The sequence below is a fragment of the Crotalus tigris genome, unplaced genomic scaffold (assembly GCF_016545835.1).
Source record: "Crotalus tigris isolate CLP2741 ecotype Arizona unplaced genomic scaffold, ASM1654583v1 scf7180000018362.849699, whole genome shotgun sequence".
In the NCBI taxonomy this organism is placed as follows: Eukaryota; Metazoa; Chordata; class Lepidosauria; order Squamata; family Viperidae; genus Crotalus; species Crotalus tigris.
Genome location: NW_024096965.1, coordinates 553,027 through 576,126, shown reverse-complemented (window position 1 = coordinate 576,126; position 23,100 = coordinate 553,027). Strand labels below are relative to the sequence as shown.

The window sequence follows — 23,100 nt, the reverse complement described above, 5'->3', positions numbered from 1 at the left end:
TCTGTTCTTCTTACAACAATGGGAAGGATAATTTAAGGGATAATGTCTATATCAGATCTAGCGATTCCTTTAGAGCAGGGGTCCCCAACCCCCGGTCCGTGGACCACTACGAGCTGCAGCATGCCAGCAACAGGTCCGCACAAACAGGCAAAGCCCCATCCATGGGATGCAGGCAGCACACAAAACCACGCACCCTCCGGTCCACGGAAGAACCTCTCTCCATGGAACTGGTCCCTGGTGCCCAAAAGGTTGGGGACCTCTGCTTTAGAGAACATAGATTTGAACAAAGAATCAAACGAGAGCCATGGGGTAATAGTTAAAGCATCAGGCTAGAAACCGGGTGTTTTAGCCCCAATGTAGGCACAGAAAGCCAGCTGGGTAACCTTGAGCCAGTCACTTTCTCTCAGCCCTAGGAAAGTGGCAATGGCAAACCACTTTTGAACAACTTGGACAAGAAACCTGCAGGGATTTCTCTGAGAAGTCCCTGAGAATCGGAGACAATTGAACAAGGGAAAAAAATGTCATTCATACGTGTTATCTATTAAATAGAAATCTTTTCCTCCTGCTGCAAATGTTCAAAACAAATGCAATTCCACCTTTATGTATTCATCCCACCTATTTCCTTAGCTGTACAAAAGAAACACCAACCGTGAATGTATTTCACTACGTTGACACTAAGGCCGTGACGTGATATGGTCATCAGGACTTCCCCCGCACTCTTCCTCCAAGGCAGGTTATAGGGAGGGCACCATGAGGTTATTGCACTGAAAAGAAGCTGGAGGTCATCCTTTTGGGCGAGCTCTTCTGCTGGAGACACAAAACTGCACAGCTTCACTAAGATCTGAAAGATAAGGCAACAAAAGGCACTTGAAAAAGGCTGAACCCCATACAAACAAAAGAATGACAAGAGTTGGAAGGGACCTAAAGGTCTTTTAGTCTAACCTCCTGCTCAAGCAGGAGACACTATAGCAGTGGTGGAGAACCTATGGCACGGGGGCCAGAGGCGGCACTCAGAGCCCTCTCTGTGGGCACGTGCACCGTCACCCCAGTCCTCGGCCTTCAGCTGGATTTTATAAAACCTTTTCCCTTTAGGCCTCCGCCATTGTGTGCAAAAAAAAAAAAAAGGTTCAATCAATCAGTCAATTTCAACTTCTCGCGAGAAAACAAAATCTTGCGAAGTTGGAATTGATTGAATTTTTTAGTCCCATCCAGTCTGCTGTTACTACCGCAGCCATGCCCACCCAATAGGCCACGCCCACCCAATGGGCCATGCCCACCCAGCACCTGACGATGCATAAGTGGGTTTTGGGTTGCAGTTTGGGCACTCGGTCTCTAAAAGGTTCGCCATCACTGGACTATACCATTTTAGACAAGTGGCTGTCTATCTCTTCTTAAAATGGGTGTCAAACTCAATTTCATTGAGGGCCGCATCAGCATTGCACTTGCCCTTGGGGGGGCGGGTGGGTGTGGCCTACTGGGTGGGCGTGGAGGGAGTGGGTGTGGCCTACTGGGTGGGCATTGCCAGCTCTACATTGTTCGCGTCAATGGTGTCTGTGGGGGCCTGGGCAGGAGTGGGACAGATCTGAGGGTCTCTGGCAGAAGGGGGTGGGACCAGGGCAAGTGCCAAGGCATGGTCCAATGTAGGAGCCTCACTGTTCCTCTCAGGCCATGCAGGGGGGGGGGGCCTGGATGGTGGTACGGGCTGCCCGGAGCCCTGGGCAGCAGAGGTCAAATGCCCAGCCTGGCCCTCGAGCACCCATGGCACCAAGCCCAGCCCCACTTCCCCAAGGGGTTGCCCAGCTGCACTTACCTCCTCCTCAAGGCTGCTGCTGCTATGCTTGCTCTCCTTAGCCAGGTTGTTCATAATGGGTACCAGGGCAAAGTCAGAGGGAGACTGAATGTGTTTCAGCAGATGACCACCACAAAATTGTACATTGGTTCCCGGCTGGCCTGGGCCAGGGCCAAGGCAGCGGGGGCCGTTCCCTCACTGTTTCCAGGATGGCTTCGCGGGCCACATGAAACCACTTTGCGGGCCGCATCCGGTCCGCGGGCCTTGTGTTTAACATGTCTGTCTTAAAACTTTCAGTGTTGGAGCATGCACAACTTCTGAAGGCAAGCTATTCCACTGATTAATTGTTCTCACTGTCAGAAAATTTCTCCTTAGTTGTAGGTTGGTTCTTTCTTTGATTAGTTTCCATCCATTGCTCCTTGTTCTGTCTTTAGGTATCTTGGAAAAAAAGATTGATCCCCTCTTCTTTAGGGCAGCGCTTTAGACATTGGAACACTGCTATCATGTTACCCCTAGTCCTTTTCATTAAACTAGACACACCCAATTCAGTTATTAGGTTTTCTGTACTGACTATTTATAACTATTTATTACTATTTAAAGAACATTCCATTCCCAATCCATTCATCTTCTGGTTCCTAATTTACCCATTCATTTAAATGTTTTTAGTGTTTTAAAATATTTACCCTTGTTTTTATGCTGTTGTAAGCCACCCAGATTAACCAGATTATGAGATTGATTAATTTAATTAATAAATAAACAGTGAACAAAATAGGTAGCTGGGAATCATTCCTTGGAGGGAGTTTTTTATTAAACAAATTTATTTAATTTAATTTTTAGGAAAGAAAAGCCAAATACACAGGTATAGTATAGGTGGTACCTTGCTCAATAGTAGCAACTGTGAGAGGGATCTCAGAGTCCTAGTGGACAACCACTTAAATATTAGCCAGCAGTCTGCTGCATATGCCAAAAAAAGCCAACACAGTGCTAGGCTGCATTAACAGAAGGATAGAATCAAGATCACATGAAGTATTAATACCACTTTACAATGCCTTGGTAAGGCCACACTTGGAGTACTGCATCCAGTTTTGGTCACCATGATGTAAAAAAGATGTTGAGACTGGAGGCTAAAACATATAAGGAACAGTTGCTGGAATTGGGTACATCTAGTTTAATGAAGAGAAGGATGAGGGGTGACATGATAGCAGTGTTCCAATATCTCAGGGGCTGCCACAAAGAAGAGGGAGCCAAGCTATTCTCCAAAGCACCTGAAGGCAGGACAAGGAGCAACAGATGGAAACTAACCAAAGAAAGAAGCAACCTAGAACTAAGGAGAAATTTCCTGACAGTTAGAACAATTAATCAGTGGAACAACCTGCCTCCAGAAGCTGTGAATGCTCGAACATTGGAAGTTTTTAAGAAGAGACTGCCTGAGCAATGGGTTGCACTAGATGATCTCCAAGGTCCCTTCCAACATTATATTATTATTATTATTATGGATCATCGCACAGTGAGCCAGATGTTCAGACTGGATTTGGCATTTTGTCTACCTATCGAGTCCTTACCCAGGACCTGGGATAGGCAGATGTGGATGTTTGATGGTATTACAGATATCGTCGCAGGATGGAAGCAGTTCCTAGTAAGGCCGCCTTTTGCAATTGACTAATAGCGAATTTGTCAATGCCAATGGTGTTCAAGTGGTGCTCCAGTTGTTTTGGGATTGCACCCAAGGAGCCTATTACTATTGGTACTACCCTTGCTTGCTTTTGCCACAGTCTTTCTATTTGTATTTGTAGGTCTTTGTATTTTGTTATCTTCTCCAGTTCTTTCTCGTCTATTCTGCTGTCTCCAGGCACTGCCACTATTATTATTATTATTATTATTATTATTATTATTATTATTATTATTATTATTATTATTATTATTATTATTATATTATTATTATATTATTATTATTATTATTATCATTTAGCCACCTTTAGCTTAATTATATCATAAAACAGCATTCATATGCCATTGTATACTTAGAGTTGTTTCTATTCTCAGTGACCAGTTTGCTTGGAAGATATATATGTATACTGTGAAGAACCTTTAAACGCTTAGCCCTCTGAAACTGAGGCAGACATGTACCACCCGTAGGGGTTAGAAGGGAAGTCATTTTACACGCGTTGCTATAGCACTGGAAATGTTCTAAAAGCTGCCCCTCCTCCAACCCAATCTCTTTGTAAAGAAATTTCATTTAAAATGTACTCTTACTGCCATGCACTTACCTGCACAAATACTTTCTGCAACAGCGCTCTACGCTCTGGTAGAGGCAATTCATTCTGGGCTCCGCCAGCCACCTCAGGCACATGTGGAAGGTCAAAAAACAGATAGAGACATTTCACAAGCGTGGAAGGCACTGACATAGTTGTCATGCAGTCCACGGTTTTCTGGGGAAGAAACAGCAAAGACACTTTTAAGCAAACCTGATGGAATTGTTCTTCATTTACTCCACTCTATTAGAAATCATTTAACTGTACATTCCTGCACCTTTGCATGTTTGCCAAACAAAACAAAAACATTCTAATTATGTATAAACATTCAAAACCTTTGTGTAGATTAGGTAAACTTCAAGCTTAATTGATCTCAACTATAGATAGTCCTCAACTGCTTAATGATCATTCAAAGTTACGATGGATCCCTCCGAAAGCTACTTATGACCCAATTTTGAAGTTACAATGTCTGCAACCTCCACAATCTCATGAACGTATCTGGGGTGCTTGGCAACCAGCTCGCCTTTATGGTTATTTGCAATATCCTGCAGTCACACAACTGTGATTTTCAATGGGGTTGTTTTTTTTTTTTTTTTGCAAGTGGTTACAACTTGTCCTTCGAGTTCTGGCTGTCCCAGCATCCCTAGGGTTATGTGATAACAATCAGGGCACTTTGGTAACCAGTTTGCATTTATGACAAGCTGCAGTGCCTGTGATCCTGCAACTGTCGTTTGCAACTTTTCCTGCTGGCTTCCCCAAAAAGTCAAGGGGAAGCCGGCAGGGAAGACTGCAAGTTGCTAGGGTAAAATCTCCCCCACCTGTGCAATCTTCGCCAACTCTTTTTGTGCTAGCAATGCACCAGCCGTTTGTGTACTCTCCCCAACCTGCACCTTTTTCCCAACCCTCACTGCATGTCTCACACACCCCTTGCACCCCTTCCCAATCCTCACCGCACTTTTCCTGCAACCCCTCTCTCTCCCTCTCTCCCTCACCCAGCAGCAGCCATATATATGCCTGCTGGTTTGAGAGTTGCAATTTCCTGCTGGCTTCCTCACTGACACGTCAGGGAGTTGCCTTGCCTAATGATTGAGGGATTTGGTTAATGATGGCAACCAGGACTGAGAGATTGCAATGGCTAGGCGATGCAGTTGCACTCCACAACTGCACTGCTTAGCAATGAAAATTCTGGTTCTAATTGCTGTTGTAAGTCAAGGGCTATCTGTATTGTAAAAAAAAATTTTTTTTTAAAGTGGCTGTAGTGCATAATTTACAAGTTTTTAAACTATTTTTAACCATTATTGTATAATGGTTTAATTCACAATTATATTGTAAAAAATTACAGTTTTCCAGATGCTTCATATAAGATACAATTATTTCAATCACTCCAGCCCTCAATTCCCAAATTTGCATTTATGCATGTTCATCCAAATCAGGAGGTTCTGCTAACTTTACAATATAAAGGTCAGGCATTCACGAGTTAAGAAATAAGATGCTTTAAAGATTTATTGACGGGTACCACTTGCTGTTCATTAAGAACTCACCTGTCCAGATGAAGCTAACAGGTTAATTGTAGTAAGCAACATCCAGCCTCTGCTGGCTTCTTCACTCTGATTGATTTCTAGAAACTGGACTATGGCACGACTCGCAGCTTCTAAAACGCAGAGGAGAAAAAGAAGAAAAATCAACCCACACAATCCCTCAATCTCCATTTATTTAACTGTGTCAAAATTCCCCACAGTCATGTACAAAGTACCTATTGTAGCTCTCACTTAATGACTTCCCCGTTTAGCAACCCAAGCTATGACTGTGCCAAAAAAGTAACTTTATGATCAGTCCTCTCTCTTAAGACTGTCACAGCATCTCCACAGTCACATACATAACCAAGATTTGTCATGTGATCATCACTTGTACAGTCCACAGCTCAGTCTATGACAATCAAGCATCGATGGAGAAGTCAGCAGTAAAATCACAAGCAGCAGTCAGGTGTTGCTTTGTGATGGACTTGCTAGTGTCAATTGTGACTGTTAGGGAAGGACTAATACTATAATCCTTGGGGCAGCATCGCAAGATAGCCGATTCTAAATCTTTTGTTTACAGTTAAGGAAGGTAGTGCAGATACTGTGTAATACTGATAATCATCAATAACTGAGTTTAAACATGCTCGGGATAAGCCCATGTCTATCATCCGACAAAAATTTAAAAAATAAAGAAATAAATATAAAAATTAAGCAATAAAAGAAATAAAAATAAAAAATAAGAAAACAAAAACAAACAACTTACAGAGTTGTTTCGGTTCTCAGTTTTCTATGTTTCTGGGTAGTTCTCAAAATGCAGCCACGTGATCACACGGGGAGCAAATAATGTGATATTTTACGATGGCTGGAAGTGCTTTATGAGGGAGCCATAAAGCTCCCTTTCTGAGGCCACCATGACTTTGAACAGTTGTTAAACCACCAGTCATAAGTCGAGCATTATCTGTATTGCTCTTTCTTATTATTCTTGGGCATGGTAAGACTACTGTATAACTGGAACACTGCAGCTATCTTGGCACTACATTTTAGGAAGGACATTTAAGAAACAAGAGCCTGTCTAGTGGAGAGCAACTGTGAGAGGGACCTCGGAGTCCTAGTGGACAATCACTTAAATATGAGCCAGCAATCTGCTGCAGATGCCAAAAAGGCCAACACAGTGCTAGGCTGCATTAACAGAGGGATAGAATCAAGATCACGTGAAGTGTTAATACCACTTTACAATGCCTTGGTGAGGCCACACTTGGAATACTGCCTCCAGTTTTGGTCACCATGATGTAAAAAAGATGTTGAGCCTCTAGAAAGAGTACAGAGAAGAGCAACAAAGATGATTAGGGGACTGGAGGTTAAAGCATATAAGGATCGGCTGCTGGAATTGGATATGTCTAGTTTAATGAAGAGAAGGACGAAGGGGGACATGATAGCAGTGTTCCAATATCTCAGGGGCTGCCGCAAAAAAGAGGGAGTCAAGCTATTCTCCAAGATGCCTGAAGGCAGGACAAGAAGCAACAGATGGAAACTAATCAAGGAGAGAAGCAACCTAGAACTAAGGAGAAACTTCCTGACAGTTAGAGCAATTAACCAGTGGAACAACCTGCCTCCAGAAGTGGTGAATGCTCCAACACTGGAAGTTTTTAAGAAGAGACTGGACAGCCATTTCTCTGAAATGGTATAGGGTTTCCTGCCTGAGCAGGGGGTTGGACCAGATGACCTCCAAGGTCCCTTCCAACTACTACTACTACTACTACTACTACTACTACTACTACTACTACTACTTCTTCTTCTTCTTCTTCTTCTTCTTCTTCTTCTTCTTCTTCTTCTTCTTCTTCTTCTTCTTCTTCTTCTTCTTCTTCTTCTTCTTATTATTATTATTATTATTATTATTATTATTATTATTATTATTATCATCAAAATGAAAATGACACAGCCTGGAAGGAATAACTTACACGGAATATCTGCAAGTGCAGGTTATGTTTAGCTTAAAGACAGACTGTGGAGAAATAATATAGTTATCCGGCAGAAGACGAGGCAGAATCATCTGGGTTTTCCAGAAGATGGAACCAGAAACAAAAGAGTTTAAACAAAGCACATTTTGTTTGGGATATCTGAAAAAGTTTCCTTTTGATCAAGCTTTACAAGAATGGAATTGATTCCCTTAGGGGATGGGGGACTTTCCTACACTGGAGGTCTTTAAGCCATCTGTCAGGATGCTGTAATAGTGGATTCTTGCAGTGGGAGGATTTGGACTAAGTAATTTCTGATATCTCTGCCAACCCTTGTCTTTTATAAATCTATGATCTGTGGGAGAACCAAAGGCACTTCCTTGTTCCAGGAAGATCACAGTGAACTTAGTATGCTTTTCTCTCTGTAGAATAAAGAAGCAGAAAACATCCATCCATTCCGTCTGCCAGAAAGAACAGTGAAGTTAAGCAAACATCACCTATGCATCTAATTTTTATGGAGATGTTCTCAACGGAAAAAGCACGTGGGTTTAGTTGGTCTTCGGCACACAATTTTCTTGATAGCAATAAAAAAAATAAGCTTGCCAGTCTACACTCTACAACTGGACGTTCTCGGTTGTCTCCCATCCAGCTACTAACCAGTTCTCACAGTGCTTAGCTTGGCATCTCAAGGCTTGTTTAGCCTACCATATGCTGTAGTTTACCTACAGAAAATGAGGTACAGTGGAAATTCAAGCATTTACCTGTGGACTTATTAGAAGCCCTCCGACGAATTTCAGTTACCATTAATCGTGATACTTGTGTTGTGAACTGAAGGAGATCTGAAAACTTTTCTATCATTGTACTTGGAGGTGCATTTCCAAATACCTGCAGAGAGATGAAAAATTGCTAAGTAACATGCATAAATCAGAATTCAAATTAATCTGACATAAACAGGAAAACGTGCAGTTCAACAACAGGGTTTAGCATTATTATTGAAAAATTCCAATTAATGAGCTGTGATGGCGCAGTGGTTAGAACGCAGTACTGCAGGCTGACTCTGCTTACTGCCAGGAGTTCGATCCTGACCAGCTCAAGGTTGACTCAGACTTCCACCCTTCTGAGGTCGGTAAAATGAGGACCCAGATTGTTGGGGCCAATATATGGTCTTGGTAAACCGCTTAGAGAAAGCTGTAAAGCACTATGAAATGGTATATAAATCTCTGTGCTATTGCTAATGAACAATTCTTTTGCTATGTTCCAATATAGTCACACATATAACCCTTAAATGTTTTTTTAAACATATTTTATTAGATTTTATACGGGTAGGGAAAAGATAGGATCGGTGCGGGTACAGGAAAATCGGGATAAAAGGGACAGGGTGTGAATAACTACAGTAAATACGTAATTCAACGAACAAGCTGTCGTCCGGGTCTTCATATTAAGTATTATTGTTTATATAATACTAAACATTTATAAGAATAAATTGATATAGTTACAACTGACATTTAGTAAAAGATTCATATTCCTTTAAATAATTAACAGTTAATAGCATAACAACTATTTCCAATCATCAACCTTAATACTTAATATAGTAAAATTCTAAAATCTCTTCTTATTCTAACGTGTTTCAACCCACTGATAAAATTTTCCCCAGGTTTTATAGAAGATCGAATCTTCTTTCTCCTTCATCTCTAACGTTAATCTGTCCATTTCTGCACAATCTAGAATTTTCAAAATTATAATCTGGTCTGATGGTAGGTTTTCATTTTTCCAAAATTGGGCAAATACTATTCTTGCAGTACTATTCTTACTATTTTGTTAATACACAAAATTAGTGCTTTGTTCTGTATTATAGACTATAATAACCTCTTCTGTCACTACTTCTGGTCACTTTTTATATTTTTCCCTTCCTTTTTAATTTTAAGATGCTTAAGAGTTATCAAACAGTAGGTGACCTTGAAATTTGAATGAATTATTAAATAAATAATGACCAAATGAAAAATAGCCACATCTATAAAAGCTTTCCTTTAAGCTATTTCTAAATATTGTTTTGGGTAAAAGGAGAGGAAATCTGAGAATTGTAAGTAAACAAAGAGAGAAGCAGACTTTTTTGCTATTAGTTCTCTGTAACAATTAAGGCTTTCTGGTTCTTTTTCGTTTTTCTTAATTCCTCAAGCAAAGGCGACCTTAGCCATGTATTATAATATTACTCCCTATCCTTAGATCCAGTAGTGGGATTCAGCCAGTTCGCACCACTTTGGCAGAACTGGTAGCTAATTTTTTTGTTGCCCAAGCCCAGAATGGACTTCTGGAAGCGGCATCCAGACAGAGAACCAGTTGTTCACATATATGAATCCCACCATTGCTTAAATCCCCTATTTCTGAGAAAAGCATATCACTGAATAACAGAATAACAAAGTTGGAAGGGACCTTGGAGGTCTTCTAGTCCAACCCTATAGGCAGGAAACCCTATACCATTTCAGACAAACAGTTATCCAATCTCCTCTTAAAAACCTCCAGTGTTGGAGCATTTACAACTTCTGGAGGCAAGTTGTTCCCTTGATTAATTGTTCTAACTGTCAAGAAATGGGGCGTTGTCTTACCTGAACGCCTTTTCTCAGCAGGATGATGTAGAGTCCAAATGGATGGGTTCTATGACGGCCTTCCTGCCTGGCAGACTGGGTAAAAACTTCGGCCACACCCCTTCCTTTGGGCGTGACCCCAGTTTTGACTTAGGCGAGAAACTTTGTTGGAATTAACATTGCAGCTCTTTATTATATCTTTATTATATCCCTGCCTAGACCTATCCTCTGGGTGGGCTTGGACTCTACATCATCCTGCTGAGAAAAGGCGTTCAGGTAAGACAACGCCCCTTCTCCAGCAGGATGACTGTAGAGTCCAAATGGATGGGACATACCAAAGCCCTCATGTCCCCCTGGGAGGGAATGTCTAGGCTACCGAACTCTGAGCAGATACGACCTGTTGAAGAACTCTTCTGCCAAAAGCCACGTCTGCTGCTGCTAGGGAGTCTAAACGGTAATGTCGAATGAAAACCGAAGGTGAGGACCAGGTTGCGGCCCTGCAAATCTCTTCCACCGGAGCTTGCGTTAGCCACGCCGCAGATGTGGCTGCGCTCCGAGTTGAGTGGGCAGTCACCTGAGTGGGTGCTGGCAAATCCTGTGAGACGTAGGTCTGCGCTATGCAGGCTCTGATCCACCTGCCTATGGTGGAAGAAGATACCTTCTTTCCCATAGTTGATGGTTGAAAGGACACAAATAATGCTTCAGTCTTTCGGAAAGCCGAGGTGCGTTTCACGTAGAAACACAGTGCTCTCCGTACGTCTAGCTTGTGCCATCTGTGTTCTAGCCTATGTTTGGGTCTTGGACAGAAATCAGGAAGCGTAAGTTCCTGAGATCTGTGAAAGATGCTATTTACCTTCGGGATGAAGGTCGGGTCTGGTCTAAGAACGACCCTGTCTTTGAAAAAGGTACACAGATCCTTCCTTACTGACAGTGCTGCTAGTTCTGAGATTCTCCTTGCTGAAGTAATTGCCACAAGGAAAGCTACCTTCAGTGATAGGTGATGGAGTGAGCATGTTTCAAGAGGTTCGAAGGGTGCTGATGTCAAGGCTAGAAGGACCTTAGGCAGGTTCCAGGACGGGTACCTGTGTATGACTGGGGGCTTTGTGTTAGATGCCCCTTTTAAAAAGGCATTAATCGCTGGATGTTGTGCTAGGGAAGTTAAGTTGTCGCAGGAGAGTACAGTTGAGAGGGCCGATATCTGTCTGCGGATAGTATTGACTGACAGGCCCTTATTAAGACCCTCCAATAGGTAATCTAGGATATTGGGTATAGATACTGCGGTCGGGTCTAGGTGAAGCGAAGCGCACCACCTACAAAATCCCTTCCATGTAGCGTCGTAAATCCTATTAGTGGACGCTCTTCGTGATGCCTGTATGATCGATATCACCCCTGCAGAATAAGATTGTTTAGTTAAGCTTTGCCGCTCAAATGCCAAGCGGCTAGATGTAGCCACTGGGGGTCTGGGTGTACGAGCTTGCCCTGACTGAGTTTTACCCTGTCCGGGGGAATCCTCCACGGAGGTGATATCGAAAGGTCCACGAGGTCGGCAAACCACGGGCGCCGTGGCCAGTGAGGGGCAATGCAGACCATTTCTGCGCCCTCCACGATCATCTTGCGTATGGTTGCCGGTATTAGTGGCAGCGGTGGGAAGGCGTACAGGAGTTGCGCCGGCCACCGGCACCTGAGAGCATCCGTTCCCTCCGATCCCGGGGACGGGAATCTGGAGAAGAACCTGGGGAGTTGTGTGTTCTTGTGGTTGGCAAATAGATCTAGGTGCGGTTGTCCGAACCTCCGGGAGATCTCCTCGAAGAGAGCCGGGTCCAGACGCCATTCCGACTGGTCCACCTTGGCTCTGCTCAGGGAGTCTGCCTGGGTGTTTGTCTCCCCTGAGATGTGTTCCGCTCTGATGGAACTCACATTGGCTTCTGCCCACCGAGCCAGAGCCAATGCTTCTTTCATTAGTTCCACTGATCTCGTTCCTCCCTCCTTGTTTACATGTGCCTTGGCTGCTACGTTGTCTGTTAGTACGAGGACGTGCCTCCTCGTTACTAGGTGTGAGAAATAGCGGAGGGCCAGGTGTATGGCCCGGAGCTCTAGCCAGTTGATGCTGTGTGACAGGTCCTTCTGTCCCCACTGGCCCTGTGCTATCTGTGTTCCCAGGTGGGCTCCCCATCCGAACAGGCTCGCGTCTGTCGTGAGTGTGACCCTGTTCGGTTCCCTGAATATGCTCCCCTTGAGTGTCGTGGGGGATAGCCACCATTTTAGTGATTTCATCACCTGTGCTGGTACCAGCACACTCCTGTTGGAGGTGCTGAGGTTCCTCCTCTGGTAGGGTAGGAGGAACCACTGCAACTCCCTCGAGTGGAGCCTTGCCCATGGAATGATGCCCATGCAAGATATCATCTTCCCCAGGAGCTTCGAGAGTTGTAGCAAGGGCACTCTCCTGATCCTTTGAACTTGGTGGATTAGCTTGGATATGCTGATCAGTCGCTCCTGGGAAAGGAATACCCTGCACTGTGACGTGTCTATCACCGCGCCCAGGTGTTGCAGTCTCCTTGAGGGAATGAGGTGGCTCTTGTTTAGATTGACCGAGAATCCGTGCCCCTGTAGGGTTCGGATTGTGGTCTTGAGATCTGCCCTTGCTTGTTCCCGAGATCTGGACTGGATCAAGATGTCGTCCAGATAAAACTGGACGCGAACCGGGATCAACCTGAGATGGGCCGCTAGTACAGCTAAGATCTTTGTGAATACCCTTGGTGCTGACGACAGTCCGAAGGGTAATGCCCTGTATTGGTAATGTCGCCCCGCGTAGGTAAATCTGAGGAATTTCCGGTAGCTGGGGTGGATGGGGATGTGTAGGTACGCCTCTGTGAGATCTATTGAGGATAGTAGATCGTCTTCCCTGACGCTGGCTAGTATGGACTTTAGGGAGTGCATCTTGAACCTCCTGTACTTTATGAAATAGTTCAGGCCCTTCAGGTCCAAGATTGCTCTCCACCCTCCTGATGTCTTTGGGATAACGAAGAGGATAGAATAAAATCCTCTTCCTTCCTCTTCCTTTGGTACCTTCTCTATGGCTTGAATTGACAGGAGGTGAGCTATGGCCGAAGTTATCAGCCTTGTCTTGTGTACTCTTCTGGAGATGGGACATCTGATGAACCGGTTTGGAGGGGGAGAACAGAAGTCTAAGGTCAGGCCATGCCTGATCGTTTCCAGGACCCAGGCGTCGGTGGTGGTCTGTTCCCAGACCTCGGTGAAATTTCCTAACCGACCCCCGATGGGTGTATCCTGTTTGGCGTCACTTGGTACGCTTAAAGGATCTGCCTCCCGCTCCTCTATATGGGCGTCTGGACTGGAACTGGCCCCTGGCTCCCGGGCTTTGGCGATCCTGGGTTCGATCCTGTCTCGGGTAGAAGGATCGTGAGCCTCTGGGCCAGTCCCAGGATTGCCCTGATCGAAAGGGCTGCCTCCATTCCCAGGGGCTTCCTGGGCGGGAGCCCTGCCTCCGGAAGTCCTGACTGCCTCTCCTGTCTAACTTCTTTGATGGATGTACTAGGATTTTTTTCTTGTCTCTGCCTTCGCTGACATGTGGATCCAGAATGGAACCAAATAGGGCCTCTCCACTGTATTTGGACGTCGAGAGACGCCATTTGGACCTCAGGTCTGTCTTCCAGTTTTTGAGCCACAGTAGCCTACGCGAGGCCACTGTGGCCGCAATGGATCTTGCCGCATACTTTGTTGCGTACAGTGAAGCGTCAGACATGAACTGAGAGGCCGCGAGGAGTTTGGCCAATGTCTGGTGTACTCTGACCTGGTCTGGAGGCACCGTGCCCTGCAGTTCCCTCAGCCACATGATGCAGGCCCTCGCGAAGAATGATGATGAGGTGGCTGCTCTGGCCGCCCAGGCTGCAGCCATGTGGGAACGCCGGAAGGAGTGTTCAAATTTCTTCTCCTCAGGTTTCAAGACCTCCGCCATGTCTCCTGGAATCGCGGAGGTAGAGAATAATGAGATCAAGGGGTTATCTACAGTGGGAACCTCTAACATGTTAGAGAAGGAGGGAGATAGGTTGAAAAGCTTCCTCTCCGCGCTGTTAGGTGCCGGTGGGCTTGCAAGTGAGGACCATTGTTCCTCCAGCGTGGTCATGAAGACCTCCGCACATGGAATGTACTTGTCCTGTGGGACCTTTTTGGCAAATAGAGGGTTGGCCTCCTTGCTTGTCGATGGCCTCTCATCCTGTACTGATGTTAGGCTGACTGTGGAAACTGCCTTTATCAGGAGTGATTTTAGGAGCGCTGGGTTAAAGAGGCCAGAGCTCGTCTCCTGCTCAGGTGCGGTTTCCTCGTCCTCCGATAGGGGCATGTCTGACATGTCAAGATCTACTGAGTCACCCTCTCCTAGTTGAGAGGAAGATTCAGAGATGTTGGTAGGGGGTGGCCTAGCTCGTCCCTTACGGGGTGTGTGAAAGGCCACTTGCCCTTTGGAAGCCATGAATTGGGAGAATGCATCCTGCATGAATGCCTGAAATTGTGCCGACCATATGTTCTCCTGCGCTTTGTCGCTGGGGTGAGGCGCTGGAGTGTGGTCGGGTGAGGGAGAAGAAGCTGGTGAGGAGGGATTGGAGGAATCTAACTGTTCAGTTTCCCCAGGAGGAGACCAAGTCTTGAGCACTTCCTCGGCAGTAGGTTCTGTGCTGGGTGCCGCCACTGGGACAGGGGAAACCAAATTTGTCCCATTGGCATTGGTTCTCTGTGCCCTGCTAATTTGTCTTTCTAAAGCCAAATGTCTCCTCAAAGCCTCTCGCTCAGCCGTTTTAGACTGTCCCTTCTGAGTAAGGTGCTTTGTTTTAGCTTTCTTCTTCCCCCCCACCTCTGATTCAGAGGATCTGCGTTTTCGCTGCTGCTGTGAGGGGGACAATTGAGGGACCTGTGTGACTGAATACGAGACATTGTCTGCCATTGTGCCAGACACCCCGAGTAGGAAATGCCTGGGATGGGGGAATGAGGTACGCAGATCAGAGGCAGATGCTTGGGACTGTGCCCTCCTCTGCCTATACAAACAATGGCCGGACAGACAGGATTCTTTGGACAGAAGATCCTGCCAGGCAGTGACTAAAGGCCACTATAGGAACAGTTAGGGAAGAATATTCCTCCTCACCTCCTCACCTAGTCCAGACAAGGTGCAGTTTATATCTCTCTCTCTCTCCCCCAGTCTGTGGCTGTGGCAACAGACCACGATAGGGAACGGTTCTTTTTGCTTTCCCTCTTCCTTCCTCTGTCTCAATTTCCTTGGGTAACCTCAGATCCTTGCAAGGGAAAAAAAACCCTTTGTTTGCCGGAAAATGGAGTCCGGGTGATGGCCCCGCCCCCAAGGGGAAACGGCGGGAAGATCAATTTCCAAAATGGCGAATGGGGAAGAAGCCACGCCTCCCAATGGAAGCCCGGGAATCCACGAGGTTCAAAAACAATGGCGGATCCTGATTTTTGCAATCAGGAAGACTCCTCTAGTCATGAGGGGGCTGCGCCTTTCCTCTGGATAGAAGGAAATTCAGCGCCGGCTTTGCTCTTGCCGCGTTGACTATCGCGCCGCTCAGCTGATCGCAGCCGAGCGGCGACCTGGTTTGCCGCCTCCCGCGCGGCTCAGCTGTTTCGCGCCGAGCGGCGCTCAGCTCCCTCGGCCAGGCTGCTCAGCTGTTGGGAGGGCCCGGGGGGCTACGCGCAACCCGGTGAGATCCCCCGCGCCAAACAGCTGCTCGGCGGGCCGGAAGAAAGGGCGAGCGATCCGGCCCGTTCCGAGCCTCCCCAGCTAGCCCCACTCACGAGTCCGCCGATCCTGGCTGCCTCTCTCAGTTCTAATCGTTGCCAGGAAGTTTCTCTTGCAAAGGGAAGGAGAGGGGATTCCTTTTTTCTGTTTTCTTTGAGTTTAAATTCGTTTGGTTCTGAGAGCTGCCTCTCGCACTTGTACCAGGCTTCGAGACTGAGTCAAAACTGGGGTCACGCCCAAAGGAAGGGGTGTGGCCGAAGTTTTTACCCAGTCTGCCAGGCAGGAAGGCCGTCATAGAACCCATCCATTTGGACTCTACAGTCATCCTGCTGGAGAATTCTCTAGGTTGCTTCTTTCCTTGATTAGTTTCCATCTATTGCTTCTTGTCCTGCCTTCGGTGCTTTGGAGAATAGCTTGACACCCTCATTTTTGTGACAGCCCCTGAGATATTGGAACACTGCTATCATGTCCACCTCGCCCTTCTCCTCATTAAAGTAGACATACCCAATTCCAGCAACCGTTCTTTATATGTTTTAGCCTCCAGTCCCATAATCATCTTTGTTGCTCTTCTCTTCACTCTTTCTAATGTCTTAATAACTTTTTTACATTGTGGTGACCAAAACTGGATGCAGTATGCCAAGTGTGGAATTAGCAAGGCAGTGTAAAATGGTATTAATACTTCATGTGATCTTGATTCTATCCCTCTCTTAAAGCAGCCTAGAACTGATTTTAATTACACAGCTAAGAGCCAAAAGAATTTTCTCTATGAACTTAAGATATTTTCATTTACTTATTTGACTTATGTAGCCATGACCTCAAAATCCTGGGCAACAATAATTGGAAAAAACCTCTCCCAATTAAAACTCTTGGCACCCCAGGATAACAGTCTCCCATATATCAACTTTCTACCCTGTTTAGCTCCAACTTTGTTCTACCCCAACCCTTGCAAAAAAAAAAAAAAATACACATAGTCCTCAACTTACAACAATTTGTTTAGTGACTATTCAGAGTTACAATGCACTGAAAAAGTGGCTTATGACCATTTTTCACACTTATGACCACTGCAGCATCCCTATGGACACATGATCAAAATTCTGACATTTGGCAATTAGCATCCATTTATGACGGTTGCAGTGTCCCGGGGTCACGTGATCACCTTTTGCGACCTTCTGACAAGCAAAGTCAATGAGGGATCCAGATTCATTTAACCACCGTGTTACTAACTTAACACTGTAGTGATTCATTTAACAACTGTGGCAAAAAAGGTGGTAAAATGGGGCAAAACTCACTTAACAACTGATCTTGCTTAGCAATGGAAATTTTGGGCTCAGTTGTGGTCATACATCAAGGACTACTTGTATCTAAAAACCACCAAATTCTAACTATGGTATTATCATTACATACACAACAATGTGAAATCCGAGGGCAATAGAAGAAGGGGATGACAGAGAATGAAGTGGCGTGAGCTTAAATGGACTCCAGAAGATGGCAGAGGACAGGAAGGGCTGGAGGAACGCTGTCCATGGGGTTGCGATGGGTCGGACACGACTTCGCAACTAACAACAACAAATTCCTTAGCAGTCATAATGTCATAATGTATTGGTGTAATGCAGATCCAAGCAGTGAGGCCTTTTGTAATTGACAGATGGAAACTGTGTCAACACACAGATTTTCTAGGTGTCATTCAAGGCTTTTTGGTATGGTATACACAGTGTGCCAATAACCACTGAGACCATTGCTGCTGGTTTGTGCCATAAGCTTTCACCTTAAGTATTATCTAAAAACTACTAAAACTCTTGTGTCTGTAACCTTTAACTGAGCAAAGCAGCGCATCATAGGGCAACAATTTTTCGCCTGAACTGAGAGATGGGCAAGAAATAAATTTGAAGAACAAACAAATAAATCATTTTTGAACCAAGGTTCCCCCCCAATGGGCTAACTTATAGAATGCATCCAAGACCCATGACTCTAATGGTGTGGGGTAGAGCTGAGCTGAGGGGTGACGTGAGGAGACTGGCTAGTTTTGAATCACTGATGGGGAAAGGAAGCAGTGAAGAACAGATCCTCCCTATACCTTTCAGTGCTTATCTAGTAGTTTCTGTAGGGAGGGCATCATTCTGGCAAGATTCCTATCTATAGGCAAGCAGCAGTAAAAAAATACCACTCTAATCAGCACTTTGGGGCCAGTTCTGGGCCAGTTGAAATTTCCCACTAGTCTTCAAGGGCAGCCCCATGTAAAGCGCTTTGCAGTAATCCAAACAGACGGCATGAAGCACGAGTGACCAAGGCAGTTACATTAAGCCTCACAATTATTGTTGTTGTTGTTGTTGTTATTCAGTTTGGCACCATCATTTTGTTAAAAATAGTCGCAACAACGGAGATGACCATCTGCATTTATTAAAAAGTAGACTAGGGGAAAAAAATGAAGAGCGGGGCTTTGAATTTATCTTTAGGTTTGTACATTTAAAAAGGCAGGAGAGCACATTTCTTCAAATTGATCGCCTCCCTCCTTAAATGAAAAGCACTTCAATCTATTACTACTGCAGCTGCAATACAAACATGGCATTTATTTCAAGCCAATGTTTATGAATACTTGAGTTATTTATTTATTTAAAACCATTTTAAGCACCCCCATACTATACTACATAGGAATTATGCCGGCCTTCAAAAACCTTAAAATGCCTCATTAAGTATTCAGGGCTGAACAACTAAAGCAGCGATGAAAGCACAACACAGTATAAGCCAATGTATTGTTTACTAATAAGCTCTTCAGTAGCTCTTCATTAAAAAAAAGAAAGAAAGAAAGAAAAAGCATTTTAGGAAACTGCTATATATAGAGCTCTCCTCAAAAGGACAAAGAATCCCACAGAGCAATAAACTGTGCACTTAAATTTCAATACAGGAAGTCCTCAGTTTACGATCGTAATTGAGCCCACAATTTCTGCTGCTAAGCGAGGCAGCTATTAAGCGGATTTTGCCCCATTTTACGACCTTTCTCTCCACAGTTGTTAAGTGAATCACCACAGTTGTTTAGTCGCACAGTTGTTACGTGAATCTGACTTGATTTTCCATGGATTTTAGGGGTCAGAAGGTCAACTCAAGGGGATCACATGACCCCGGGACACTGCAACCGTCATAAATATGAGTCAGATGCCAACCATTTGAATTTTGAGCACATGACTGTGGAGATGGTGCAATGGTTTGTTAAGTGTGAAAAAATGGTTATAAGTCACTTATTTCAGTGCCCTTATCAACTTCGAATGGTCATGAAATGAACTGTTGTAAGCCGAGGACTACCTGTAAATGTATATAAATAAAAATAAACAGCAGAAAAAAAATTAGATTATTGAATTTCTATTTTGCCCACTTCTTCACAAAAACAAGTTGGGTAGGAATATGAAAGAAGACAGCTATTGCCACAGAAAGTTTTTAGGAATTTTGGGGAATGTTCTATGCAGGACACAGTAGTAAATCTAGCTTCAACTGACAGAATGCTTGAAAGCAATCTGGATCCAATTCTGCCCCAATCGAATATCCCTTATCTTAAATTCATCCTCCATTCTCTGATTTTATCTCCGTAAGAGGAAGTGCATGCATTCTACACAAATAGGCAAAATTCCCAATGACACCATGAACAGGAAAAAAAAAACCATCACAACTATTAGTTGATCATATGCATTATTATATTCCATCTATTGAGACTGCAAGCAAATACAGTTTTGTCTTTTCCTTATGGAACAGAAGGTAAAGCAGTAACCAGGGACAAAAATTTTGCAATGCTTGAGGTGGTAAAATCAAAATTATCTGATTTTTTGGAAATTACAACATGCATAAGACTAATACAGAAATTTGTTCTTATACAATAGAGAAAAATTTCAATTATTTATCCATCGCTGCTTCCATGGAGTTTGGGCATTAATTTTTAAAGAGCGTGCTTGGTGTCTTTACATAATCATTAGCAGAAAACCAAAAGATCCATCAGAATTGCATAGATGCTTTTCTAAGCACAGAGAAATCTTCACTGAATAGATCGTATGGGCTATGTAATCCAAAGTTTAGTATATTCTCCTATAGATAAATAACCCTTTATTGTCATTTTTCCTGTGGGCACAACGGTACACATTAAAAATGAAATTTAGTTGCTTGCTCTCAAAGTGTACATATTTAAAACATACAATATACAACCTATGTATAGACCTTTACATGTAACATATAAATATTAATCTGTCCATCTTGAATACATAACGGAAGGAGGAAGCTTGAGAGTTCACAAGGTTGATACTGTATGGAACAAAACTGCGAGTGAATCTGAATGTTCTGCTTCGGATACCACGAAGCCCCCTCCTCCCAGAAGAGAACAAGGAAAACAGGTCGTGAAGAGGATGTGAGGTGTCCCAGATAATCTTACAGACCCTGCTCAAGCAATGCTTCTATGCTATGTCCTGGATGGAAGAGAGGGAACTGCCAATGATCTTTTCGGCCATCCTCACCACTCTCTGCACCGCCTTCCTGTCTGAAGCAGTGATGCTTCTAAACCAGACTGTGATGCTGTATGACAGGATGCTCTCAATTGTCCCCCTGTAGAAAGTGGTAAGGACAGGGGAAGAAAGATGTGCTTTTTTCATGTGACGCAGAAAATGCAGGCGCTGATGTGCCTGCTTCACCAATGTCTTGCTGTTGAGCGAACAAGCCAGTCTACTTGTTAAGTGCACACCCAGGAATTTGATGCTGGTAACCATCTCCACAGGTGATTATTATCCTGATTGTTACAATCAGATATCTCTTAATACCATTAAATTAGTTTTGAAATAAATAAGAACAAAACAAAACTGAACATTGCTTACTTATACCGCTTCTTTCTAGAGAGATGTAAAACCTCTGATTTAAATCATTTCATCTTATAACAACTGAATGAAATCAAAGAAATATTTGAGAATAAGATGGGCAAGAAAAATCTCAATAAGGAATACTATGAATAACCATGCAAAGGCAGTTTAACACATATATCCCAGTTTGGATTATTGGTTAAGCTACCAGTCTGGAAACCAAGAGACCATAAATGCTAATCCTGCCTTAGGCATGAAAACCAAGCTGGGTGATCTGGGGCCAGTCAGTCTCCCTCTCAGCCCAGCCCACCCCACAGGGTTGTTGTTATGGGGAAAACAGGAGGAGGAAGGAGCATTAATATTTTTGCCACCTTGAGTAACTATAAAGCTAATAAAAGAGGGACAAGAATCCAATAAAGAAATAAAATAAACAATGGGCACAACTGGTTGAATGCTTACTAAAAATTAGAAAACGGAGCACTTGTAAGAAGTGCAAAGACTGGTGGAAAAAATAACGGTGTCGGCGTATGGTCTGTGGGAGAAGCACATGCTTTTATGTAGCTGCTTTATATAGAAGTGAGAGTTTTCTGAGAGAAAAAAAACTAAACTGAATAGAGTGGCGATGACGTGTAAGAAGTCTACTTGGTAAAAGAAGAGGAGATAGGATAAAAAACAAACAGGTGCTGAAGAAATATAAACTCAATATAAATGTGAGTAAACAATATAAAAGATACACGTTCATGTTTATTTGATAATACAGAAAGAATAAGTGACAAGACCGAGAACTGTGAAGTGCTTAAAGAGTAAAATAGCCCTGTATGAATTAATATGAGGATGTAACAGAAGCAAGAACGCTTTGTAGAGACAAAAATAGGGAAAGTCATATTAAATTTTGTTACATTGCCTGTACAATTAGGCAGACTTTGATTATATACTGATAATCCACCATTAATTGTAATATTTTATCTGGACATAATAAAAACATTCATATTGAACGGTGTTAATGTAAATGAGACTTAACCAGGTTTCCTTTCTTTTTCTCTTATCTCCAGTTTATTTATTTTTTTTATTAATTCTTATTTGCTTTATGCTATTTATCCCAAAAAAGGAACAGAGTGATAGGCAAAGAACTGAGGTCTCTGAACTATGGTGCTGGAGAAGACTCCTGCGAGTCCCCTGGATGGCAAGGCGATCAAACCGGTCAGTCCTAGAGGAGATCAACCCTGACTGCTCTTTAGAAGGCCAGATCCTGAAGTTGAAACTCAAATACTTGGGCCACTTAATGAGAAGGAAGGACTCACTGGAGAAGAGCCTAATGCTGGGAAAGATTGAGGGCAACAGAAGAAGAAAGGGTCGACAGAGAATGAGGTGGCTGGATGGAGTCACTGAAGCAGTAGGCATGAGCTTAAGTGGACTCCAAAAGATGGTAGAGGACAAGAAGGCCTGGAGGAACGTTGTTCATGGGGTCGCGATGGGTCGGACACAACTTCTCAACTAACAACAACAACAACAACATTAAAAATGATGGAAAACCCTATCTAATAAAGGAGAATATTTGTAGCTCAGGGCTGACATGAGGAGCCCTGGGTGCCTCTGAGCTTGGTTGTTTTCTTGCAGATGTTTCATTACCCAAACTAGGTAACATCATTAGTGTTAGTATTGTGTAATGAAACATCTGCAAGAAAACAACCAAACTCAGAAAGCACACAGGACCCCTCAAAACACTACTGAAAAAGAAAAGTTTTATCTATTTATTTGATTTAAATCCTGCCCTTCACTCAGGAGCTACAAAGGTTTACTGTAAGCACTTAAATTTGTGAATAAGACTGAATTCAAAGGTCAACCTAATTTAAAAAAAAACTTTGAAAATTCAAGTTGGTTTTTATGTTTATTTTGATTGATTTGCAGGACACTTTGTTACTAATCATCAGCAATATCCATTACTCATCCTGTATTTCTGTCTGCCGGTATTTATTTTCCATTTCTTCTCATCTGTTTTCTCCAATTCTTGTAAACCAGGAGAAAAGCATCTGAAGACACTGAAGTGGTCACAACCGATGCAAATTTAAACTCAGTTCCCAGATTATTGTTTTCACATTACAACTACTTTGCAGTTCATGAAAGAAAATGAGAAAAAAGGGAAATAGAGTCAGAGAGTAATTTATACCCTATTCAGCCACTACACACACACACATAGTGTGTATGTGTATACACATATACATATATGCAACTCAGATTAACCTGAGCACAACAAAGCCCCCACCCAAACAGAACACTCCCCCAACCAGAGCACAGCCAAGCTCCTAATCAATCAGAACACACCTCCATCCAATCAGAACACAGCCAAGCTCTCATCCAATCAGTTCATACCCCCACTGACAGTTAAAAGGAAGAAACAGCTACGATCACACATTGCTC

At 43.7% G+C, this 23,100-nt stretch overlaps 1 protein-coding gene across 8 annotated transcripts in view; it reads right to left on the bottom strand.

Moving 5' to 3' along the window:
• The window catches only part of WDFY3 (WD repeat and FYVE domain containing 3), a 176,677-nt gene that overhangs the window by 101,124 nt on the left and 52,453 nt on the right, over positions 1 to 23,100 (bottom strand). For all 8 annotated transcript variants that reach the window (XM_039350899.1, XM_039350896.1, XM_039350897.1 and 5 more), the window contains exons 3-6: positions 8,275 to 8,398; positions 5,583 to 5,692; positions 4,057 to 4,218; positions 649 to 841 (exon numbers count right to left, since the gene is read on the bottom strand). In XM_039350899.1, the coding sequence (XP_039206833.1) occupies positions 649 to 841; positions 4,057 to 4,218; positions 5,583 to 5,692; positions 8,275 to 8,398 (589 nt within the window). The remainder of the gene's footprint in view (positions 1 to 648; positions 842 to 4,056; positions 4,219 to 5,582; positions 5,693 to 8,274; positions 8,399 to 23,100) is intronic.